Consider the following 23,646-nt stretch of genomic DNA (forward strand, 5'->3'; position numbering starts at 1 on the left):
GTTAACTTAAGAGTGAAAATCCTTTTAGCTTGCCAGACCTATTAGTGTAACACTGAACCTCTGAAGGAGCCATTAAGTGGTAATGAAGCCATTTAATAGGCGTGTGCCAACCCTGAATTTACTGACAAAAACAGTTGTGCATTACTATGTCTGCAGACCTCACCTTAAAATTAGCTTTAAATATGTTTGTGGCTGACGATTATAAAATCACACCTCTAAAATATCCTTGCATTGATATTTAGATGCACAGTCTGAGTATTCTGCTTTAGCCTTAAATGCTAGGATCTTCAGACATTTTTATTTTTTAAATAAATTCTTCAAAAGGCCATCCTAATCTAAAGTATACAATTTCATTTTAATTACCATAGTACAAAAACTTGCCTCCAAAGTCTTCCTGCTCTTTCTTTCCATACCTACTCTCCTTTCATCACCACCAGCACTCAGATTGAACAGAGCTCTTAAAGGAACAGCATTCCTTTTCTTCCAGATAACTGGGCAAATGAGTTTCCCTTTCTTTACTTCTGACTATTTAATGAACTAGTTTTAAGGGAATCCTTCCCAAAATCAGTACCTTACTAAGATATAAAATCCTTTGTGTTTCTAAAGTCTTTGGAAATATATTTTTAATATAAATATGTGGTGATATTTCATAAACACGTCTATTGTTATGGAGGTCACACTCAACAAATTAGTTCTCCCTTTTTCTAAAAGCAGTTAGTTTTGTCATGACAAAGTAAACTGCTCTAACCGATAAATTTAAAATGTCTTTCTTTCAGTGTGTTAAATACGTAGTAATCCAGAATGATTACTTTATGAAGGTTTATGAGTACATTTAACATGTAAAATCAGCTTAGAAATACTGAGTGAGAAAATTTAAAAGCAAAGAACTGCATCATGGATTCCATAATATTTAATGTTGTGTTCAGCAGGATAGCTGGCTTGCCCTTACTACAAAGTTTATGCAAATAAGTCTCTGAAGGTGTGTCTACACTACAGTGTTATTTCAAAATATCTTATTTCGAAATAGTTAATTTGAAATAGCTTATTTTGAAATAACACATCTACACACAAAATGCATTTTGAAATATCATTTTGCTATTTCGAAATAGCGCGTCCACACTGAGTGGACACTGAATTGCATTGAAGGCCGGCTGGAACCAGGTCCAGCAGGGCATCAGGTCAGGAGTTTATTTGTGTGGCTGCTGCCTGAGGCTATCTGAGGCTTGTGCTTAAAAGGAGCCAGTTCTCAGCTCTCCCTGCTTGCTTGCCTACCTCGATAAGGGACAGCAAAGCATTTGTGTCTCTGCGTGCTCTGGTTGCCCTCACTCGGGACACTACAGCACTCTGCAGCATGGAGCTGGAGCTGCCCCTGGGCACTCTGGTGCTTCTCGTGGATGCATTGCTGCGAGCCTGGCTGCACTTTCTGCAGGCTGCCATCCAGGAGGTCCATCAGTTGTGTAGATGCTAGTCAGTATTCAGGAGACCCTGCGGGAGAGCTTCCACCCTGAGGAGCACTAAGAGCCTCCCTGGTCTGCCCCAATTGGGGGCTTGTGCTTCATTCCTCCCCCACATCTTTCCACTTACCCTCCTAACCCCCCTTTCTGATGTTGGTGGCCAGGCTGCCAGGTATCCTGCCATAGATGGCCACGTTCCTCCATCTAGTGCGGAGATCATGGATGTTGGGGGCATTCCCCCAAACCTGAATAAGGTCCATGATCTCCACCCTGAACCAGGAAGGCGCCCGCCTTCTCCAGCCCCTGTCAGGCTCGTGGGAGCTGGCAGACCGCTCCTGGGGAGCGGTGGAGGGCTGGCTGCCAGTGGCTTGCTGGCTCATTTTTTGGGGCCACTGGGTCAGGGGCAGTGACTGCTGGCTCTGGGCCGGCAGGCTTGGGGCTGGCACAGGCACTGTGGCCAGAGTCAACCCCTTTAAGGGCTCCGGGGAGGGAGGAGGAGAGAGAGGAGTGTTCTTGTTTGAGGCCGGAGTGGCCACCAGGGCACCCTGAGAAGGCTGGAGGCCCCCTATTTCAAAATAAGTGTCTACACAGCACTTATTTCGAATTAGCTATTTCGAATTTGGTGTTATTCCTCGTAGAATGAGGTTTACCAAATTCAAAATAAGTGCTCCACTATTTCGAATTTATTTCGAAATAGCAGTTTGGCTGTGTAGATGCTAGTAAAGTTAATTCGAAATAACAGCTGTTATTTCGAATTAACTTTGATGTGTAGACATACCCTGATAAACTTCAGGGTATATCAAAAGACCAATAACTGACATTTTTTATTCTCAGATGTAGTGCTTTTAATTAAGTACCTTCTGCATGCCCAGTCTTCACAATCGGGCATACAGTGGAAAACATGCTCCATTTTCTTTAGAAAGAAATTTTAGAAGAGTGGGGTTTTTTCCCCCAAATATTTTCTGCTTTCGGGTTCAGGGATTTGGCAGGAAGGGATGAGCAGAGACTGGGATGGAAGAGAAAAAAAGACAGTAAGTAGGGAGTGGGGCATGGGAAGATCAAGGGTGGAGTATGGGCGAGACCACAAGCTGGAGCGCTTGCCTCTCCAAGCAGCAGCTTCACCCACCACCCATGACAGGGTCTGTTTTAGCAGCCAGCAGCACAGACCACATCCTGGGCTGTCTCCTGACTTAACTAGTGCAGCTGGGCCAGTCAGTGAGCATGAGCCCTGGTGGATGGTGTCTCTGCTGGGACTAGGGTTCCATTGCTATCTCAGCCTAGGAGCTACTATCAGGATGCCAGTTGGCATCCAGAATGCAAAGGCTGCTGGGGAAATTGTGTGTTAAGACCTTTGGATCCTCACAGCCACTTCCTTATGTGACTTCACTTATCCCCATAGTAGAATGGAGATGGACGGGCCAACAGCTTGGGATTTTCCCTAAGCTTCTGAATTCTCCTTAACCAACAGGAAAATGTGGGGCTGAGAGAAAACCTATTCTGCTCTATACAAGCATTATCAGAGGTCTTATTGACAGATTAAAGCAAAATCGGTGAGCTGAGGCTAAATTTCAGTCAGAGCAAGGCTCAATGGTATGGGTTGATTGACATGAGGGGGACATGGACCATTGATGTAAATAGCATCAAGCTAACATTGCATGGCTCCAAACAGTGACACAGCACTAATATGTCCCCCATGTTACAAATTCTGTTGCTTGATGAAAAGACTGTGACTGTCACCTCTAATAGCTTTAATTTATTTTTTAAATATTGGAGTGGAAATAGTCGAGGTCATTCTACACACCTGACTTTATTCTGTCTTCCTGCAGCATGGAAGTTCTGTAGGAATAGCAGCAGCATGAAAATTGAAACAAAAGGACACATTTAACGGTTGTCTATTTAAGCTATAGCAGCAGCAACCACCCCATTCACGTAAACTACATAGTGACAGGAAGGAACATGCAATCTGCTTCTGATACCAGACTTGATGCTGATCCCTAAAGATTGGAATGTTCAGACCTACCTTCAGTGAGCAGTTTCCACTGTGCTAGTCTCCTAGCAATTCCAGGTTCTTGCAATTTTAATTTTCCTTGAGCTTTCACTTATCTACATACTTCCTTTTCTAGGTAGTAGTGAAAGTTCAGAATTTAGTGAGGAGCTGTCTTCAGGGCTTGAAAGGTGAGTTATAAACTCAGTGTTTTCATTTTTCCTCATTCAATACCGCATAATACCATTAGCCCCTTGCTGATTTTTAAGGGCTAAGAAACTGTTACCATTGCCAAAATAGGTGAATTCCAATAATAGCAAAAATGCCGAATCAGGAAATCCTTCTCAAATCATTGATAACTAATTATTAGGAAGAGAAATGACAAACATTTTGAAGAAATGCATCATAAAATACATATTTTGGATGTAGGCCATTCATAATTATAAAACTATTACTCAATATCAGTAACAGTGGCAGAATCTACCTATAACAGTAATCTGATAACTACCTTGTTACCAAACTTAGTAACAGTGGCAGGATCTACCTATAACAGTAATCTGATAACTACCTTGTTACCAATGCTGTAGAAGGGTTTTTAATGTAGCAAAGAAAAGCAGTACAAGATCCAATGGCTAGAAGGCGAAGCTAGGCAAATTCAAACTAGAAAAAGTGCAAAGTTTAACACTGAGGGTAATTCACCATTGGAACAACTTAGTGTATGGCTTTGGGGCCTTCTCCATTAGTTGGAATCTTTAAATCAATATAAGTATTTTTTAAAACACTATGCTCTAACACAAGGGGAAGCTATTGAGCTTGATGCAGAAATCATTTGGTGAAATTCTCTAGCCTGTGTGCCATAGGAGATACAATTGTTATCATCTAGTTTTATCTTCTGACATTGAAGTCTGTGAATCTATAGTTTTAAGCAACCTGGTCAACTGATCAAATACTCTACATTGAATTATCTGAACAGTGTAAACCCATGAAAAGGCTTTTCACAAGCTTCACCACACATCAAAATGCTGAGGTCTCATTCTTAGGGTTCTCATTGTAATGAGAATGGGAAATGTTACAAATGGAGCTCGTGCTGGCTGTATGTGTTACTAATGTGTAAACTAATTAATCAGACACTCTGCCTTCATCAAGCACTTTATTCTTTTCCTCTGGGGCTCGTCTACACTGGCCCCTTTTCCGGAAGGGGCATGTTAATTTCACCTATCGTAGTAGGGAAATCCGCGGGGGATTTAAATATCCCCCGCGGCATTTAAATAAAAATGTCCGCCGCTTTTTTCCGGCTTTTAAAAAAGCCGGAAAAGAGCGTCTACACTGGCCCCGATCCTCCGGAAAAAGCGCCCTTTTCCGGAGGCTCTTATTCCTACTTTGAAGTAGGAATAAGAGCCTCCGGAAAAGGGCGCTTTTTCCGGAGGATCGGGGCCAGTGTAGACGCTCTTTTCCGGCTTTTTTAAAAGCCGGAAAAAAGCGGCGGACATTTTTATTTAAATGCCGCGGGGGATATTTAAATCCCCCGCGGATTTCCCTACTACGATAGGTGAAATTAACATGCCCCTTCCGGAAAAGGGGTCAGTGTAGACGTAGCCCTGCTGTCCTCCCACTCCATCTCATGTGAACTGTCTGAATAAAACAGTGTTTCACATGAGGGCAGCAGAGCATCTACTTCGTCCTAATATCTTTAGAAGTCAGTGGAGATATTGTCCTATAGTTTTGATTAAAAGCTTTAAAAATAGTATTATCATTAAGCTTTACCATAAATCAATTCTATTTGTTTTATGTGCCAAGGCAAATAATGCCACAGTATGTACATTTTCTTGAACTCTGATGTCTAAGCAATGTTCCAATAAATCCAGTGCGATTAAATATGCATAAAATTAAGACCACATCAGTTTTCACTTTCTAAAGTATAAAAAGCTATGATTAAGGCACCCACTTAGATTTCCTACCTCACATTTCTCTTGGGACTCTAGATGGTAGGCAGGTGTTAAGGACTTTGGGCCTTAGTACATCAATTCTTTTTATATTGAAAGGGGACATTTATTCTTATTAGTGGTCAGAGGGAAATATTTTCTGGAGAGTTACATGTGATTCTGTTTATAGTATGACTCTCTTCTATGAGGTAATAAATCTAAGGTGCATCTATGTGTAGGAGACAATCTGTTTTACAATCCAAATATTGGTTTATTTTTAATATGCTGAATCATCAGCCTTATACTGTAGACCCTAATTATTAGGAGTCTTACACAAGAATATCCCATTTGAACTTGTATTGGTAACAAGAGAGATTAAACAATGGAGTTGGGCAAGACACAGTAGCTATTTTTTTCAGGGCACGCATTAGCTGCACACATACAATGCAGTTTATGATCTATTAAAGAATATTTATTGTACACACAAACACCCACTAACTAAATTCAGAACTGCTACATTTTATCACTTTGATGCTTATAGGACTAAAACTTCCTAAATACACATTAAAAATAGGGCATACACTTAATTCCGTTCTTCTGTAATAGACATAAAGATGTGCTATCTCTGTCTCAATAAACAAAATCTGGGGAAAACACATCAGATATGTAACAGAAGAGAGGGGAACAGCTCTTCTTCTCAAATTGCCACTTCTGGGCTACAGCTGTTTGGTTCTGCCATACCTTAAAGGGTCAGCTCCAAAAGGGAAGGCAGGGGAAAAAATCCTATAAGAGAGCAACTGTGCTCTGGAAAGAATGAGTAGAGACCTGGAAGTCACTTGGAAAAATGTCCCTGCTCTGGTATTGTACCTATCATCAACACATTATATAAAGATACAGCATTTATGGGTAACTCCAAATTCCTAAATACTTACCCCCAAAAGGAAAACTCCAGAATAAACGTTCTTCGTTAGAGACAGAAGTGGAGAATGAGACCAAATAAAAGGAAATATCATGCTCTGAGCAATGGAAAACAGCCTCACTAACCCATAGATTGTGAATTATTCTTTGCCAGCAAATGCTAGCTTTGTGTGCAGTGTTCAGCCCCCAACCTGGACCTTTCCCTATGTTTATTCATTCACAAAGATTCCATAAAAACATTTTGCACTTCTTACCAATGTGGGAAATACTTGATTTTATTTTTACATGTTTGTAATAAAAACTTTTCCATTTCTGAGTAAATACAGATGCCTTGTAATCTTACTGAGATTAATGTCATATGTTTCTCTCACTTTATCCCTATGTTTTGTTTCAATGAGTGTTCACCATAACATTTATGGTATTAGAAAAGAACTGATGTTTAAATTTACAAACAGGGGTCGACTGTATGCCACGCTGGGGCCTAACTGGCGGGTACCAATTCGGAATTCTCCCAGAAGTCGAAGCTGTGTCTACAGGTACAGTTAGGTTGTGGGTCTGTTTCTCTAAGCATGATGTGATAAATTCTCATTTGAGAATGTTTTTCTTAAATAAACCAAATGTATCTTCTCTCCAAAAACGTCATGAGGTGAACAAACTAACTCTCTGTGTCTCTTTTTTCCTTCCATTGCTTCACCTCTGTATCCCAAAATAAATGTGCTGTGTAGAGCAATGCTGGGCAGAGTAGGGGGCACTGGAAGAAGCCTCCTGCCTGATGTCTCCTGAGGGTCTTGTTACAGAGTGCCAAGAATGTGCTAGTGTCAGGGAAGTGGCCCAGGGACATTCAGGGCAGTTAAGGGGAGTGAAGAAGGGCAGGGCAAGTCTGCTTCCAGAGGGTCATGTGTTGGCCTCCATATTTGCTCTGATTTTCAAACTGAGGGAGTAAAAGCACTAACCTCTTCCCCAGCATCAAACATGTTTCCAGTGGTTGATGCTATTGCCTAACCTCGAGGAGCAATCCACAACATTTAAGGGTCATTTTTAAATTCACTCCACTTAATTCTTCATTGCCTGCCACCTTGTGTTGTCAGTTGCAGTGGGCATTCATTGAGTAGTGCTTTGAGTACAGAGGGGACAAAAGCTGGACTGGAGGCATGGAAAGGAATAGATTGGGACAACGAATCTGGTGAGTCTGGGACTGATGTGAAGGAGGCAGAAACTGGGATCAGCTGACAAAGAGACTGAGGCTGGGATCTGAGGAAGGATCCCTGTGGGTGCTCTACTCTAGTTCAAGGTGCATCCCTGCACCTTTGACTGGAGATTTTGACAGCAGTACCTGTCTGGGACACACATGTGGCCTGCCTGCTTCACAAGCGGTCATTGCTTGAATAGCGCGTGCACAGCCCAGACTCCTCAGTTCCTTCTCTACCATTCCTGGACGAAAAAAAACCCCATTTTACTCTGTGCACTGAACATGCCTGGTTCTCCAGGATTTAAGTGTTGTTTCTCTTCCAGAGAGGCTGTCCCTGTTTTGGACTGTCACTCACAATGATTTCCATTGTTTAGGAGAGTCTGATGTACCCCCAAAAAGTGTGCATTGTAACAAGCTCAAGGTTTGTGGAGGTACATCAGACTTTGAAGACAAAGAATTGCACCTGAAGCTCCTGCTTCTTCCAGACTCCCTCGGACAAGCATCTGAGCTGGGATACCATCCTCTATCAGGAAGACAGGAAGCCTGCCAAAAAAAGAAGAGCTTCCTACTCTTCACCTAGCAGACATACCACAATAAAACTAAAGCTGCAGTCAGTTTCCTCAGTGGAGGCCACTCCGCAGCTCAGCACTTGATTTGACAGGCACCTCTGGCAACAACTATGAGTCAGCAGTTTTGAACAGTGTCCAGGCAAAGGGCTGTTGGCTGCTCACCTCACAGAGTGCACCAGCAGCCCATCTCCTTTGACTTTGTGCCAAGTGTGACCACAGTGCCACTGACTCAACCCATGGCAGTAGCAATGACTTGACACTGTTGCACCTCTTCAGTGGCTAGTGCTGTCCACGTTGCCCTCCCGCGTGGTGACACAGAAGCATGCAGCACATAATAATCTGGCACCAACCCAGCATTCAGCTGCCACGGTGCCATCAACATCTCTCTAAAATATGGTACCGCAGGCTTAGCCTGCAACATACCATTCATCACAGTTTGACACCGTTCACAGCAGTTCCTTAGCCAGGCTGATCTGACCCCTTCCTGGGATCTCCTCTCCTGGATACTGACTTCTCACCAGGTTCACCAACACCTTAATTTCAATCCCCCACAGCCCCTTTCCATCTCTCCAGTGGGAGGAGAAGGACATCAAGGAAAGAGACATTATTCCTCACTGATTAGACCACTGGTATATGGGGACCCATACGGGTAACCCACATAGGCTAGAGAATGCACACCATGATATGCTCCCCCTTGGATGAGATCACCCAGGCCATTCCCCAGCTACTGGTCATACTGGGGGGAGGGAGCATACCATGATGGGGAGGAGGAATGCATAGCTGAACCAGCACAACGGACATTGCACTTCTGATCACCCCAGGCATCTCCCTCACTCCAGGAAGTCAAGTTGCCATCCACACTTACATCTACAGATGAAATTGCACTTTTTTCAAGACTGGCTTAAAAGAGTGGCTGATGAGCTCAAAATTATGCTAGAGGAAGTCAATGAGACTAGCAAGACTTCATAGACATACTATAAGCCATTACCACCTCCAGAATACAACTGCCAATTAATGCAGCCATCATGCAACCTGCACAACTTATTTGCCCTCCATAGCTCCCACCGGCAAGAGAATATTTTGTTTCCAGTAAGGATACTGAGTTTCTCTTCACATACCCGGCACCCAACTCATTAGTGGTAGAGGCAGCCAACAGGAAGAACTAACAACAACAGTTCAAGGCTGCCCTATCAAAGGCAACAAAAGATGAACACTACTAGGTGCGAGGCATATTCCTCCTCAGTCTACAGTTCAGAGTGGTTAATTATGTGGCGCTATTAGTGAAGTATGACCACAGAAACAATGCAAAAATAAACACTTTTAATGATGACATTTCTGAAGATAAAAGACAACAAATCAAGCTACTGGTCTCAGAGGGACAATTGATCTCCTGCACAGCACTCCAGGCTGTTCTGGATGTTGCTGACATCGCTGACAGGGCCATTGCACTGCTCGAGTGATGTTCCGTGCTTCCTGGTTTTTTTCTTCCTCATTTCCATAGGAGATTCAGAACACTGTTAAGGATCGTCCATTTGATGTGGACGCAGTCTTTGAAGCACACACTAAATGAAGATCTCCATTCCATGAAGGACTCCTGCAGCACACTCAGCTTTTTGGGCATCCAAACACCAATAGTTTCAATTGGATAATTTATCCTTCACTTTCTGTCACAAAGAATTTAACCTCAGTACCGGGCAGATTGTATGAAACTATAGTAACAGAATTGTCAGGCACATAGATGAACATTTATTTGCTAAGGAAAAGTGAACATGGTGTCTGTAAAGGGAAATCATGCCTCACCAATCTATTAGAAAGTTTCAGAGGAGCAACCATGTTGGTCTGTAACTTTAAAAACGAGTAGTCTTGTGGCACCTTAGAGACTAACAAAATATATATAGTATCATGAACTTTCATGGGCAAAACCAGCTTCTTCAGAATTCTCGGGGGGGGGGGGGGGTCAACAAGCATGTGGACAAGGGGGATCCATTATAGTGTAATTAGATTTCCAGAAAGCCTTTAACATGGTCCCTCACCAAAGGCTCTTAAGCAAAGTAAGCTGTCATGGGATAAGAGGGAAGGTCCTCGAAGGTTTGTTAACTGGTTAAAAGATAGGAAACAGAGAGTAGGAATAAATTATAAGTTTTCAGAGTGGAGAGAAGTAATTAATGGCGTCCCCCAAAGGTCTATTCTGGGACCCCTCTTATTTATAAATGATCTGGAGAAAGGGATAAACAGTGAGGTGGCAAAATTTGAAGATGATACAAAATTACTCAAGTTAGTTATGTCCCAGGCAGACTATGAAGAGCTACAATAGGATCTCGCAACACTGTGTGACTGGACAACAAAATGGTAGATGAAAAGTAATGTTGATAAATGCAAAGTAATGTACTTTGGAAAACATAATCCCAACTTTACTTATAAAATGATAGGGACTAAATTAGCTGTTACCACTCTACAGAGATCTTTGAGTCATTGTGGATAGTTCTCCGAACACATCCACTCAATGTGCAGCAGCAATCAAAAAAAAACAAACAGAATTCTAGGAATCCTTTAAAAAGAGATAAAGAATAAGACACAGAATGTCTTTTTGCCTCTACATAAATTTATGGTACACCCACATCTTGAATATTGCATGCAGATATGGTCGCCTTATCTCAAAAAGAGATATCTTGGCATTGGAAAAAGTTCACAAAAGGGCAAGAAAAATTATTAGGGGTATGGAATGGGTGTCATCATATAAGGAGAGAGTGGGACGTTTCAGATTAAAAAAAGAGGAGACTAAGGGGGGATATGATAGAGGTCTATAAAACCATAACTGGTATTGAGAAAGTAAATAAGGAAAACTTATTTATTTGCTCCCATAACACAAAAACTAGGGGTCATCAAATGAAATTAATAGGTAGCTGGTTTACAATAAAGTATATCTTCACACAACACACAGTTCAACCTGTGGGACTCCTCACCAGAGGATGTTGTGAAGGCCAGGTCTTTAACACGATTCGAAAAAGAGCTAGATAAATTCATGGAGGATAGGTCCATCAATGGCTATTAGCCAGGATGGGCAAGGACGGTGTCCCTTGCCTCTGTTTGTCAGAAGCTAGGAACAACAGAGGGTGGATCACTTGGGCTACGTCTACACTGGCCCCTTTTCCGGAAGGGGCATGTAAATTTCACCAGTCGTCGTAGGGAAATCCGCGGGGGATTTAAATATCCCCCGCGGCATTTAAATAAAAATGTCCGCCGCTTTTTTCCGGCTTTTAAAAAAGCCGGAAAAGAGCGTCTACACTGGCCCCGATCCTCCGGAAACAGTGTCCTTTTCCGGAGGGTCTTATTCCTACTTCAAAAGGGCACTTTTTCCGGAGGATCGGGGCCAGTGGGCCAGTGTAGACGCTCTTTTCCGGCTTTTTTAAAAGCCGGAAAAAAGCGGCGGACATTTTTATTTAAATGCCGCGGGGGATATTTAAATCCCCCGCGGATTTCCCTACGACAACTGGTGAAATTAACATGCCCCTTCCGGAAAAGGGGCCAGTGTAGACGTAGCCTGGATGATTATCTGTTCTGTTCACTCCCTTTGAGGCATCTGGTATTGGCCACTGTTGGAAGACAGGACACTGGGCTAAACAGACTTTGATCTGACCCACTATGGCCGTTCTTACGTTCTTATTAGATTTCTTATTAACCTATTAGATTTTTTTCTAATATATGGCATAGCAATTGATGCAGGGAAAATCTCTGTAAAGAATAAATGTTACTAAGAGCCTTACTTGTTCCTGTTTGCTCACCTGAATTTCATTGTGTTTCTTCAGCCCAACAGGGGCCTGCAGCTGCACAGTAGGGAGTTCAGCAGGAGTAATTACCATGGAAGGGCCTTTAAGAAGGAAAACCTTACTAAAGGAAGGCAGGAAACCTACAGTAAGTTGGACCTTTTCTGTGATCCTAATTTGATACTGGCTGTTATTGTTTATATTAACAATGAGGAGTGCTGTGGCACCTTAAAGACTCATAGATTTATTTGGACATAAGCTTCTGTGGGTAAAAACCGCTTGATCAGATGCATACGTTGTTTGGATTGTTAGCTTCAGACATCAGTACAGTGCCAGACAGGGAGGGGCAGTGAATCCTGTTCTAGGAACCAGAACAATGTTCTGCTACAAAATCACTTTCTATTAAAACATAAGATTCAAACTGTTTCCTTCTCTCACAGAGTCTGCTCTTTACACATGTATTTGTAAGGGACACCACAGAGGTCGGAGGAGAAGAGGAACTCTATGTAGGATCAGCCTCTGTAAAAGCTTTTTCGCATCCATTTCTGTGGGCTCTTTTGTCCCACATTCAGATCCGCCTCACAGGTGTAGGAGGGTTTTGTGTCATGTTGCAACCTCTTTGGGATGCTCAAGTCGTACTGCAGTGGAGTAGCTCTCTGCACAAGCATTATGCCAGAGATTCACAAGTGTTAGTGTAGGGGCTTGTTTGTCAGCCTGAGAGCGAATTTCAGGTTTGACTTTTGGATACTCTCTTAGCTTATACTAATATGTGCATACTAAGGACAGAGACACTGTGTTGCTTCTGCCTGGCCAGATGAGTTTGGGAGGCTGTCTTCACTCCAGGGAAGATTGATGCTGCCACGATCGATCTTCTAGATTACGATTTAGCGGGTCTAGTAAAGACCTGCTAAATTGAACTCAGGGTATGTCTATACAGCAACATTATTTCAAAATAACTAGATATTTCAAAACAGCTTAGTCTGCATCTACACAGCAGAGAGTTATTTCAAAATAATGTCAAAATACTGTCAAGTTGGAGGACTTCTTACTCCGACTTCTGTAACTCTCATTGTACAAGGAGTAAGGGAAGTCAGAAGAAGAGTGCTCTGTTTCAAAATAGAGTACCCTCCGACCCTGCATCCCGTCTAGAGCAAGATGAGATTCCGCCAGCTAGTTGCTTCTGCGAGGTGCAGCACAGCCCGGGTTCTATGTGGACATTCAAGTGAGGGGCCAGGTAGCCTCCGACCTCTTGGGGGTGGGGTCCACAGGCCCCTGAACTCCCAGTACTCAGCTTAGTCTCTTCTCTCCATGTTTTCCCAGCCAAGATTGACTCTTCCCCAAACTACCCCCTTCCTTTGTTCAAACTTCTTCCCTCTCAGGTGAGAACCGGTTGGGCCATGAGCTACATGACATGAGGCCCCCGCTGGGCAGTGCTTACCGACAGAGGCCAGTAGGGGTCATCCTCAGCCCGCATCCCAAGCATAGCGACTAGCGAGTGGACTATACCCCGACTACATCACATATAGACGCTCCCAATTTCAATTTCAAAATAAGCTACTCAATTGACGTAGCTCAATTTGTGTAGCTTATTTCAAGTTAAGCTCTGCTGTGTAGACACACCTTCAAAGGGTGCCCTTGTCAGCAGCTGGTATTCCTGCTTCTGCGAGGAGTAAGGGAAGCCAATGGGAGTGGTTTCAGGGTTGAGAAGGGTGTACAGGGTAAAGGATCTGTGGTGTCAGGGCGGAGAAGGGCACGCAGGAGGAGAAGGGACACGGTGTAAAGACTCTGCCACATTAGAGCTGGAAATGGAAATGGGGAAACATAGTCTGCTAGTGTGTACAGCTGTAGATATTCCTGTTTGGAACAAACCCCAGTAAACATCATATTGCCTGCACTTCAGACTTCTGGTCTCTCTCTGTGTCACAACTAGGTGAGGGGGTGAAGGGAAAGGATTCCCCTGGTCTCAGTGTCAGGCCCTCTGTGGTACTGGAAAAAATGATGCAGTGGAAATCCCAGGGTTTACCTTACAACTTATTTGAAGCTTCATGCTTCAGTCTTAAGAGGTTTGAAGAACTGTGGAAATAATCTTGTAACTAAAGCTGTGCAAAATTATTTAGCTGAAACTTAATATTACAAAAAATGTAGATTCAGACCAACCAAAATATTTGTGAATTTGTGTCAGTGTCAACACATTTTAATAAGAAAAAATTGAAAAGTCACAATGATTTATTTCAGCACTCCCACAAGAAGATGAGTTGATTTTTTTCATCTAGATTCAGAAAAGAGTGATGAAGCAGAAAGAGACACAGTGGATGGTGCCTCCCTTGTACTCGTCGCCCAATGATCAGGGAACTCACCTCAGACATGGGAGACCAGAGTGGGACCAACCTATTAGCTATTCTGAGGTGGACTCTGATATCAGTCTCATTTGTTGATGCTGTTCTGTTTTGTATAAACAAGTATTCATTAGACCAGAAAGTGAGAGTGACTCATTAGCCTAGTGATTAAGGCACCCATCTGGTGGGGGGGGGGGACATGCTCCCAGGTTCAAGTTTTTATATCAGTTAATATTTAATTAGTTGTTCAAGTGGAACAGCTTCAAGAGGAGAAAAGGAGTAAGACCACAACTTTTCCGCAGTTTTGTGAATGATGCCTGCGTCTCCTTGTACATCTAGGACTTCATTTTCTTTGTTTTCACTGAAAAAGCAGATAAAGATGCCTAAAATCAAACCAGAACATTTCTTTCAATCTGAAACATTTTTTCTGGCTGTTTGATTAGTCAAAAATTCTGAAAAATCTTCTCATCAGATTTTAAGAGGAAGGTATGAGATCTGCCCAGCAGAGGTCAGTAAAATGCTTTGCATTGAAATGAAAAGCCATGAGTTTTCTAGAGGAAATGCAAAAGGAAAAACCAATATACCACTTTAAGACTAACAAGATAGTTTAATAGGTGATGAGCTTTTGTGGGCCAGACCCACTTCCTCAGATCATATTCTGGAAGAGAATTGGCATGACCATATATACCAAAGCAATACAATGAAACAAGTGAACACATTATTAAACCGACAAATCACCATTAGTGATTTATACTGTGGTGTCCAGGAAATGGATCTCTCAGTTGAATGGTCTAAGCTGAGATTGATGGAAATTCTCAAGGAAAAACCAGTTGCTTTTCATTTCAACCTACCTGGACATAATCTTAATTACCTTACTACATGCATCTTACTTCAAAGAGACTTTATCACCAGATTACAGAAGGAAACTTTAGAACTTTCTTTCATGCTTAAATTTGACATTTTGCGAATGGGCCTTAGCAAAGATGCTAATTACCTTAACTATTACAAAGATAGCTCCCTACTTATCACCTCTGATTAGCCATTCATTGACTCATAAATAGCTATTCCCTCTCTCCCTCACCCCACCTTCTGAACTAAATCTGATTTGTCGGTTTAATAATGTGTTCACTTTTTTCATTGTATTGCTTTGGTATAATGATCAAGCCAATTCTCTTCCAGAATATGATCTGAGGAAGTGGGTCTGGCCCACGAACGCTCATCACCTATTAAATGATCTTGTTAGTCTTTAAAGTGCTACATAGCTTTTCCTTTTGTTTTTGCAAGATCAGACTAACACAGCTACCTCTCTTATTACTTTTCTAGAGGAGACATTAATAATGTGGCTTTTCTCTGATGTATCTGTCAGGCTCATACAGCAGCCAGAGCCTAGGTAGCTATACTGATTTACACCAGCTCCCTCCTCCTATTAGCTGCCTCACTTGAAACAGATACTTCCAATTCTTAGTTGTTTATTTGTTTTAAGAGTATCTGAAATTAAATACTGATATTTGCCCCAATTTTATTTTTTCTTATTCAGCTCTCCTCATGGACTAGATACTGGGTTACACTTTCGGGGTCAACTCTTCTCTACTTTGGAGCAAAGTCATTAAGAGGCACAGAAAGGAAACATGTAAGCAAAGTGTATTAGACCTATCATACTAATGAGCAGTGCTGGCTAAGCTCATTCAAAAGTGAATGTGGTCACTCTCAGCTAGCCCATCAGTCTGCTCTGTTTTCATGGTTAGAAGTCAATCCAATGTGTAGTGATACTGCAGCTAATTGTAAATTGTCTGCCTCTTCTAGTATAAATCCACCGCTGGTAAAAAAGTCTCCGTCGTGGGCTGGATGGTGGCGCTACCCGATGATCCCGAACATCCTGATATTTTTCAGCTAAATAACCCCGATAAAGGTAGATGCTACATTATACTTAGGAAATGGGGTTAGGGATATAAAATCCCATTTAACTGGTTAATTGATTAAACATAATATTTAATCAATTAACCAGTTAAAGGAGGGGCAGATGGGAGGGCCCTCCAGCCCAATGGAGCAGCCCCCGATGTCCCAGCAGCAGTGGCCTCCCTGCCTCAGGCAGGAGCTGCTCCAGTCTGGCCAGAGTAATCCCGGCCTGCAGGGCATTAGGGGCTGCTCTTGCTCGGCTGGAGCACCCTTTTCTGCGGTGGTGAAGCCAGTCCCCTACCCATGGCCAGCAGGGAGCTACTTCAGCCCCCACTGGTTAATCAGAACCGGTTAACCTTTCACCATCCCTAATGGGGTAATTGAATTTAATATGTTAAGTTGCAAATAATGTAAACATCACATGCTGAGAAAGTTAAGGAACCAGATTTTCAAAATAGGAGACATTGGGAGATGCATGGATCTGCATAAAACCCATGTTTGTGGGGACCTCCATGCCTCTTGCCAAATGAATCGGGGGGGGGGGGGGGGCATTTTTAATGAGTTTTGCAGGAACTCTGGAGATTAGTGTGAGGTCACTTGCATTCCCTGTTCTCTAAAGCTCTGTCTACAATGCACCTGGCCCATGCAGGGATGGCCTGTGGCTATAGGTGGACTCGTCCGCCGCTGCCTAGGGCGCCACTACCCGGGGCGCCCAATGATGACATCACGTGGATGCCCGGGGCGCCCGCCGATGACGTCAGTCCATTGACAGCCCTCAGGTCGCTCCCGGGCCCATGTCATCTGACTCAGGCTTGTGGGACTCAGACTGTGGGGCTGATTTATTGCTGTGTAGATGTTGGGTCCCAGAACCCAGACTCCAGCCCATGTCTGAACATCTGTGTAGCAAGTTTTAGTTCTGCAGCCAGAGGCTACATCAGCTGGCTTAGGCCAGCTCAACACCTGCTGTGTTGCTTTTATTGTGTGGATGTGGTCTACCTTTTCTTTTTGTCCCAAATGGCTTTTTCAAGGTCACTGTGTACTTCATATGTGACCTCTGTAATCCCTAGATAGTCATTATCACTATAAGTGCTGATTTATGAGGCTTCTCCGCACATCAAAGTATTTATAAATCCAGTTACTTAGATTTTCAAACCATTGTCACTCAAGGATATGTCAGATATTCAGAGAGACCGTTACATAAGTGTGCGACATGAGGGTCTCTGCGCAGTCTCTGGAAGTGCCCCTGACGTTTCAGGTTTCGTTACGTCAGTGAGAGGCAGTGATGCACATAAGCTGCACATGCTGCTTCTCATTCCTGTAGAGCCGTGGTCACCAACCAGTAGATCGCGATCTACCGGTAGATCTCAGGGGCTCTAAGAGTAGCTCTTGAGCCCTCTCTGAACTGCGCACCTGCACACTACATTTACATTAGATTTCCTCATGTAATGTAGGTGGGGCTTCAAGGAAGGGGCGGGGCAGTAGATCTTCGCCGGTTCTGAGACTTAAAAAGTGATCTTGGGTGTAAAAAGGTTGGAGATCACTGCTGTAGAGTAAATGAATGATGTCTGACTTCAAGAGAAAATTCAGAGCAAGGCTGTTCTGAGGAATCAAAGAGACTGACAAAGGGAGACTGGAAAAGCTGAATTTGCAAACAATAGTGCATCTGTGAAAATGATGCAGTGGTAGAATATATATACATTAGTGGGAATGAAGCAAAGTCTAAAATGAAAGAGGTCGGAATGTATGTCCAGTTTGACTTTCCTGTCTTTGGCCCATGACAGTTTAATTTGACTCCCATCTGCTCCACTTGGGTCTATTAAATATACACATTATCTTCCACCCTCTGCTTAGCGGGGTGCTGGACACTTATTCCCCATAACATATTCTCCCTGCTGGGGCCTGCTGTGTGTGATAAGAGCAGTTTGCATATTTGAGGCTCAAATTAATTTTCCTATTTACATTACACTCTTGCTCTTGACTTTTACACTAAAAGCTTACAATGTAGCAAAGGCAAGTATCTGGCAAAACCTAAGGGATGCTGATATTTTTAATTTTGTAGGCAATGTTTACAAGTTTCAGACTGGGTCAAGGTTTCATGCAATACTGTGGCACAAGCATTTGGATGATGCATGCAAAAGCAACAGGCCTCAGGTAAGGCCATGAAAATATCTTTTTCAATCAGTTTCTCCCTTATATTCCAGGAACCCCAGCCTGTATGGGCATCTTGAGGATACACAGTCAAGCTCTTCAGGGCATATTTATAGCAACTCATTTTGCATGTTGACCAAAGTCTTGGAACTGGTGTATAAAGGCCAGATTTCATGTTCCAAGATACACACTAAAAATTTGGTAATGGCGAATTTGTGCAGCTCCATTTATAAGTCTTAATGCCCCTTTCTGTGTCACGTTTTTCTCTCCCAAGTTATGGTGCATTATCCTGCCATAAGCCTGCAGAGTCAGCCTCGCCCAGAGCCTTTTTAAGATACTGATAGCACACTGTGAGCACTTGGCAATAAATGGCAATTATAATACAATGAGTTGACACTTTAGTTTCCACTTGCCACAAGCTGGGTCAGGAACTTTACATTGCTGACTAATTTACATTCTCTTCCAGGTACCTGCTAACCTTATGTCATTCGAATAACTTGCATCAGTATGTGGTGTGACTTCAAGTGCCAAACTGCAGGATGGGAATATCATTCCCTTAGGAGAAGAGGAGAAGGCGCTCCTTGACAAGAGCCAGCTGCCCCTCACAAGATTACTTCAGCACTTTTCTATGTAACTTGAAAGTGATTTTGACACAGCTTTTAAAAGCAGAAAGTGAATGTTGTCCTTAGGACCAGATATAGTCTCATGCACTGAAGACAAGTAGACAGTTTAGACAGACTGAAGATGAGTCCTGACTGATGCAGGATCCTGAAACCCTTGACTAACTTTGTGGTCACAAACTGCCCTGGACTAATGTTTGACCACAAACTGTGCATCACATCTTCTGCCTATTCTTTTTTAAACGGTTCTTTTTATTGTTAAGCTGCTTTATGTGACTGAAGAACATTTAGCCCATGTTGGGTTTTCAATTCTTTCTAATGCACAAAACGATTGACAGTGTTAACTTGCTGCAAAGTGTCAATTAGAATAGAAAGTTGTGGAACAACATTTTTATAACCTAAGTGCACTGAGTTGCTTGGCAATGTGGCTGCCTCAAATTTTGTATAAAAATCTCTGGACAATTCTGCAATTCGCATTTGAGCTGTATGGGAAATGTATATTTTGGCACAAGATAACTAGTTCAACGTAGTATTTCTTTCATTTGAAAGTGCTGCTTTAAATATAATAGAAAAGAACACCCAGATGAGTGAAGGGTTCCTCGCTATTTACATTCACTTTGTGTTAAATTTTTTATTGTGTTTTCTTACTCCTAAGGATAAATTGGTCTTATTTTTTCCTCCTTCACTATGGGTGCTATTCATCTGAAATTCCTAGCTCTATGGATGTAGTTACTAGAGTTTTTCCAGTTACCTAGGTCTGACTTCAGAATGGCTAAAAACTTTCCATTCTCTGTTCTGCTGTCATGTGGATGACCAGTCCTAGTCAGCATCTACACGCACATCATCTCACAGATAGAATCATTACACTAGTGCTGCTGTCATGGAGGCCTCTGATCCTCTGAAATCATGATAGAAATGAGACCTAGGCAGGACTGATTGGCAGTAAACCAGCTATCAGGAGCCATCAAGCCAGTATCCAGGAAAGAGGAAATGAACCAAATGTAAGAAAGCCTTCTCTTCCTGGAGAAACCCCCTGGTTCTCTTTTCCCAGGTGTGCCTTAGCACTACCTGCTGGTGGTCAGAGCTTTCTGCTGTTCTTCACCTGATGTCATTCTTCTTCATATTTTAGTCTCATCCTGTTGCTGGTCAGTGTTCAGGCTTCATCCATCAAAGATTAATCATTTCATGAAGTTTCCACCTCTTTTTCAGCTAGGCTTTCCAATGCCATAACCAGTGCCCCTAAATTCCTCATTGCAGCTCCCTGAGATTGGGGTAAAATGGTGAGCTAAGTGGGAGAATCCTGTGATTCAACCACAGGCTTGCAGATCATAAAAGGCCAGAAATATTTTTTGGTTAACAGAGTCCTCCATTAAACCAAGTGCACAGACACCAGGTTATGCTGTTGATTTCACGTAATTTTGATTTTGCATCAGAAACATATCTTTTACAGAACACCTTACCTTTAATGCTGAATTTCTGAATGTCTGTTGACTTACCTATCTGTGTCACAGTCCTAAGATGAAACTTGGTATGTAACAAGAAAAATAGTTTCTGCTGACTTCTGTATGGAGAGAGAAGGCAAGTATCCGAATTCACATGTATTTGACATCAGACTTAATTAGTGGTGCAACTTCAAGAGATCTTCAATGGGATAGAGGAGTGGCAAAAAAAAAAGATTGTTTGCTTTTTAAAGACACGATGTTCTTAAAATTCTATCATCAGCATGTCACAGTTGCACTATTTGAAAATCATCTGAATTATTCTCCCAGAAAGGAAGCTGCTTGGATGTTTGTGGTGCGAGGTGAGTTATACAGTTATACTCTTTGAGGGTGCAGGTATTCTCTGGGCTACCATTCAAACATAGGTTCATGTATGTCTAGTGTGTGTCTCAGTACAGCATTTTGTAGACATATCAAGTGCTTTTTTTGTTTAAAAAAAAAAGTGCTGGTACTCCAGGGGAAAAGTTGTTGAGCTCTGCCTGGAGGTGCCAGTACTGTGTCTGGAGATGCCAGTACTGCATACCGGGCCGTACCGTCACAAAAAAAGTACTGGACATAGCTAATCTAACTGTAGCATCAAGAGGGTTGAAAGTCTAAAGATCTAACTTGCTATCCCCCTATGCGGAATTCTTACAAAACAGAGCAGCTCTTAATCAGGAGCTATGGAATACTGCTTGAATCTAAAATGTCCTTCTGTATACCCCAGAAATAGAATGTAATGCCACAAACAATGCTGTTGCTTTTTTCAGTTATATTTAAAGACAGGCCTGCCTTCACATATATAACATCCTCTTCAAACATCCTGAATTTCCACTTTGCCAAATTCATCATAAAAGGTTTTGACACTTCCAGCACTATTGGTAAGACTGTAGAGTGGCCCACATGGTACAATAAATTTGGAAGGTTATATATCAAGAAACCAAATTTTTCTCTGAAATAAATGTGCATTTGGATATTGACAGGCAAACGTTTATAAAGGGTCTTGTGACAATGTAAAAATGAGGAGGGACTAATAAGTGCATTGTCAACAAATAACACTTAATGTACTTGTATTTTCCAGACTGCCAACCAGTTGAGTGTTTAGGAGAATGAGGACAGTATAGGTGGAGGTCAATTGTGGCTTTAAGCACTGAAGTTTAAAAATGCACAATCTCCAGAGCAGAATTTTTAACACAGCTAATTGTAAAGGTTCTGCAAGAGTCTTAGACGTACTTACGTAGAAAGTGCTTTATACACCAATCATGCCCAGGTGAGACTATAACAGTGACATCTGTCTTACTCTGCACTATTGGACTGTGAGAGATTCCCCCTTTCAGAGATCCTATTCCATAAATCCTACTAAAATCCTTGTAGCAAAATACTCTGAAATTGTAACAATCGACAACTGGACATCACTGTTAGGAGGCCGAGGAAGTGTCAAAAGCCATTTTTAGACCAAAAGGAGGGGAGAAACAGCAAACTCATACTTCATTTTTTTCTACTTAGGGTTAAGTAATGGATGTTGTGACAACTGAGAGTGCACTAAGTTTCACTTTGGCACTCACACTTAACTGACAGGCTTGAAAGGGGAAAAGCTGGAACCCACGTAGATCTTAGCTTCTAGGATTCAAAGCCTTATGGAATATTTTAGGTATTATTCCATGTAAAAAAGAAGGGAGGCTTTTCATCCTTAGAATAGAATCTTTGAGAAAACCCCTTTGGAAGCTGGCAGAGAAGTTCCAAAATTTTCCAGGTGTCTTCCCCACTGTAGCAAACCCTTACAGAGATAGGAGTTCAAACATGAAACCACACTAGACTCTGAACTATTTATGACATGAATGAGAGTACACCCACATGATAGTGCCTCTGATATCCAGGAGTCTCTCATATTGCCATGGATGGAAAGTGTATGAGTCTGTGGAAAGAACAAAACCCTCAAAACAATGCTACTTGAGACATTCAGTGATTTGCATTTGGAAAGTTTGTAAAGAATTGGTAAAATGAAGGCCTGAGCTAATCCTCAGTTGCAGAGTACATAGCATTATATACATCAAAGCAAATTTGTAGTTTTGCCTTGTGCGATGTGTCTTACAATTCTTGCAGTATATCACAATAATTGTGGTATTGCTTGGTAGCATTTGAGAAAATAAAATGAATGAGAATGAGGGTACGTCTACACTTGCCCCCTACTTTAAAGTACAGTTAATTCGAAGTACGGGGTTTTCCCTCGGAGTACCGCATCTACACGCAGCGAGTTAATTCGGGCTAGTCAATTTCCAACATGGCAACCAGACGTAACTATGCTAATCAAGCATGGGATATTTAAATCCTACGCTTGATTTGCAACTTCGGTCACCTTCATTTGCTTCCCTACTTCGAAGTAGGGGGCAAGTGTAGATGTACCCTGAAAGAACAGTAGAGGAATGTTATTAGCTTACAGTATTCCATTTTTAAAATACATTTATTCATGTTAAATACAAAAAGTATGAATTCTAATAATTAGTGACTTTTTTGGGACTCAGTATCTGACACTGCTGCTGTTGAAGTAATAGACATTGTATATTGGCACTGATTAAAATATCACTTCTATAAAAGATGTCCTAAACCCTGTAAGTGGCATCACTCAGACACCAAGACTCTCACTGCTTTGTAAAACTGAAAAACTGACCTTTTTAGCCTATTTTTCACAACGACCATTTCCAGACTTGTGAAGATATTATATTCAGGCATATTTAGTATTAATTAGTGTGTATTTTAAAGTAATTTAGTGCCAAAATGCATGTTTGTCCAATTAGTGCTCAATTGTGACATAAACAGAAGTTTTCAATTTACAGTCCATTTGTTGCATTACAATGTAAACCAATTTCTGTATTTGTTTGTTTCTTGTGAACATTGTTGCACTATTTCTTGGCCGTATTTTTCAGCAGCCCACTGCATGCCATTTGTGTACCGACTTTCTATAACTTTTGTGAATTGTCTCATCCATAATAACCACTGAACTTTTAACCCTTGTGTGTGGGAGTCTAGGTTTTTGGCAAAGTATTTTGTTACCTCAGTCTTGTATCAAGTTGCTGTATTTCAGCTTGTTACATTGATAATGATTGTTTCACTGATTAAATACCTTAATGTAAACACATTGTTTATTTAACAAACACATTTGTTTGTTAGTGAATCTGTCAGATTAACAATACAATGTATTGTAAAGAATAGATTTGAAGTACACAATGAACTAGAATATCTCTGCTCAAGGACATCAAACTTTGCTTTATGATTAAACACTAACAGTTGGACACTACACTTTATAGTTGCATAAAATACAGTGATTTTTAAAGCAGAGATGAAAGGATCAAAATGTGAGACAAAGAAAA

At 41.8% G+C, this 23,646-nt stretch overlaps 1 protein-coding gene across 9 annotated transcripts in view; it reads left to right on the forward strand.

Annotated features, from left to right (window-relative positions):
* RALGPS1 (Ral GEF with PH domain and SH3 binding motif 1) overlaps window positions 1-23,430 on the forward strand; it is a 428,912-nt gene extending 405,482 nt beyond the window's left edge. For all 9 annotated transcript variants that reach the window (XM_075905764.1, XM_075905763.1, XM_075905761.1 and 6 more), the window contains 7 exons: window positions 3,578-3,629; window positions 6,734-6,814; window positions 11,843-11,948; window positions 15,674-15,766; window positions 15,940-16,045; window positions 18,092-18,183; window positions 18,647-23,430. In XM_075905764.1, coding sequence (XP_075761879.1) covers window positions 3,578-3,629; window positions 6,734-6,814; window positions 11,843-11,948; window positions 15,674-15,766; window positions 15,940-16,045; window positions 18,092-18,183; window positions 18,647-18,676 — 560 coding nt within the window. In that variant the 3' untranslated portion in view covers window positions 18,677-23,430. The remainder of the gene's footprint in view (window positions 1-3,577; window positions 3,630-6,733; window positions 6,815-11,842; window positions 11,949-15,673; window positions 15,767-15,939; window positions 16,046-18,091; window positions 18,184-18,646) is intronic.
* The last annotated feature ends 216 nt before the right edge of the window (window positions 23,431-23,646 follow it).

Source organism: Pelodiscus sinensis, chromosome 22 (genome assembly GCF_049634645.1).
Source record: "Pelodiscus sinensis isolate JC-2024 chromosome 22, ASM4963464v1, whole genome shotgun sequence".
NCBI lineage: Eukaryota > Metazoa > Chordata > Testudines > Trionychidae > Pelodiscus > Pelodiscus sinensis.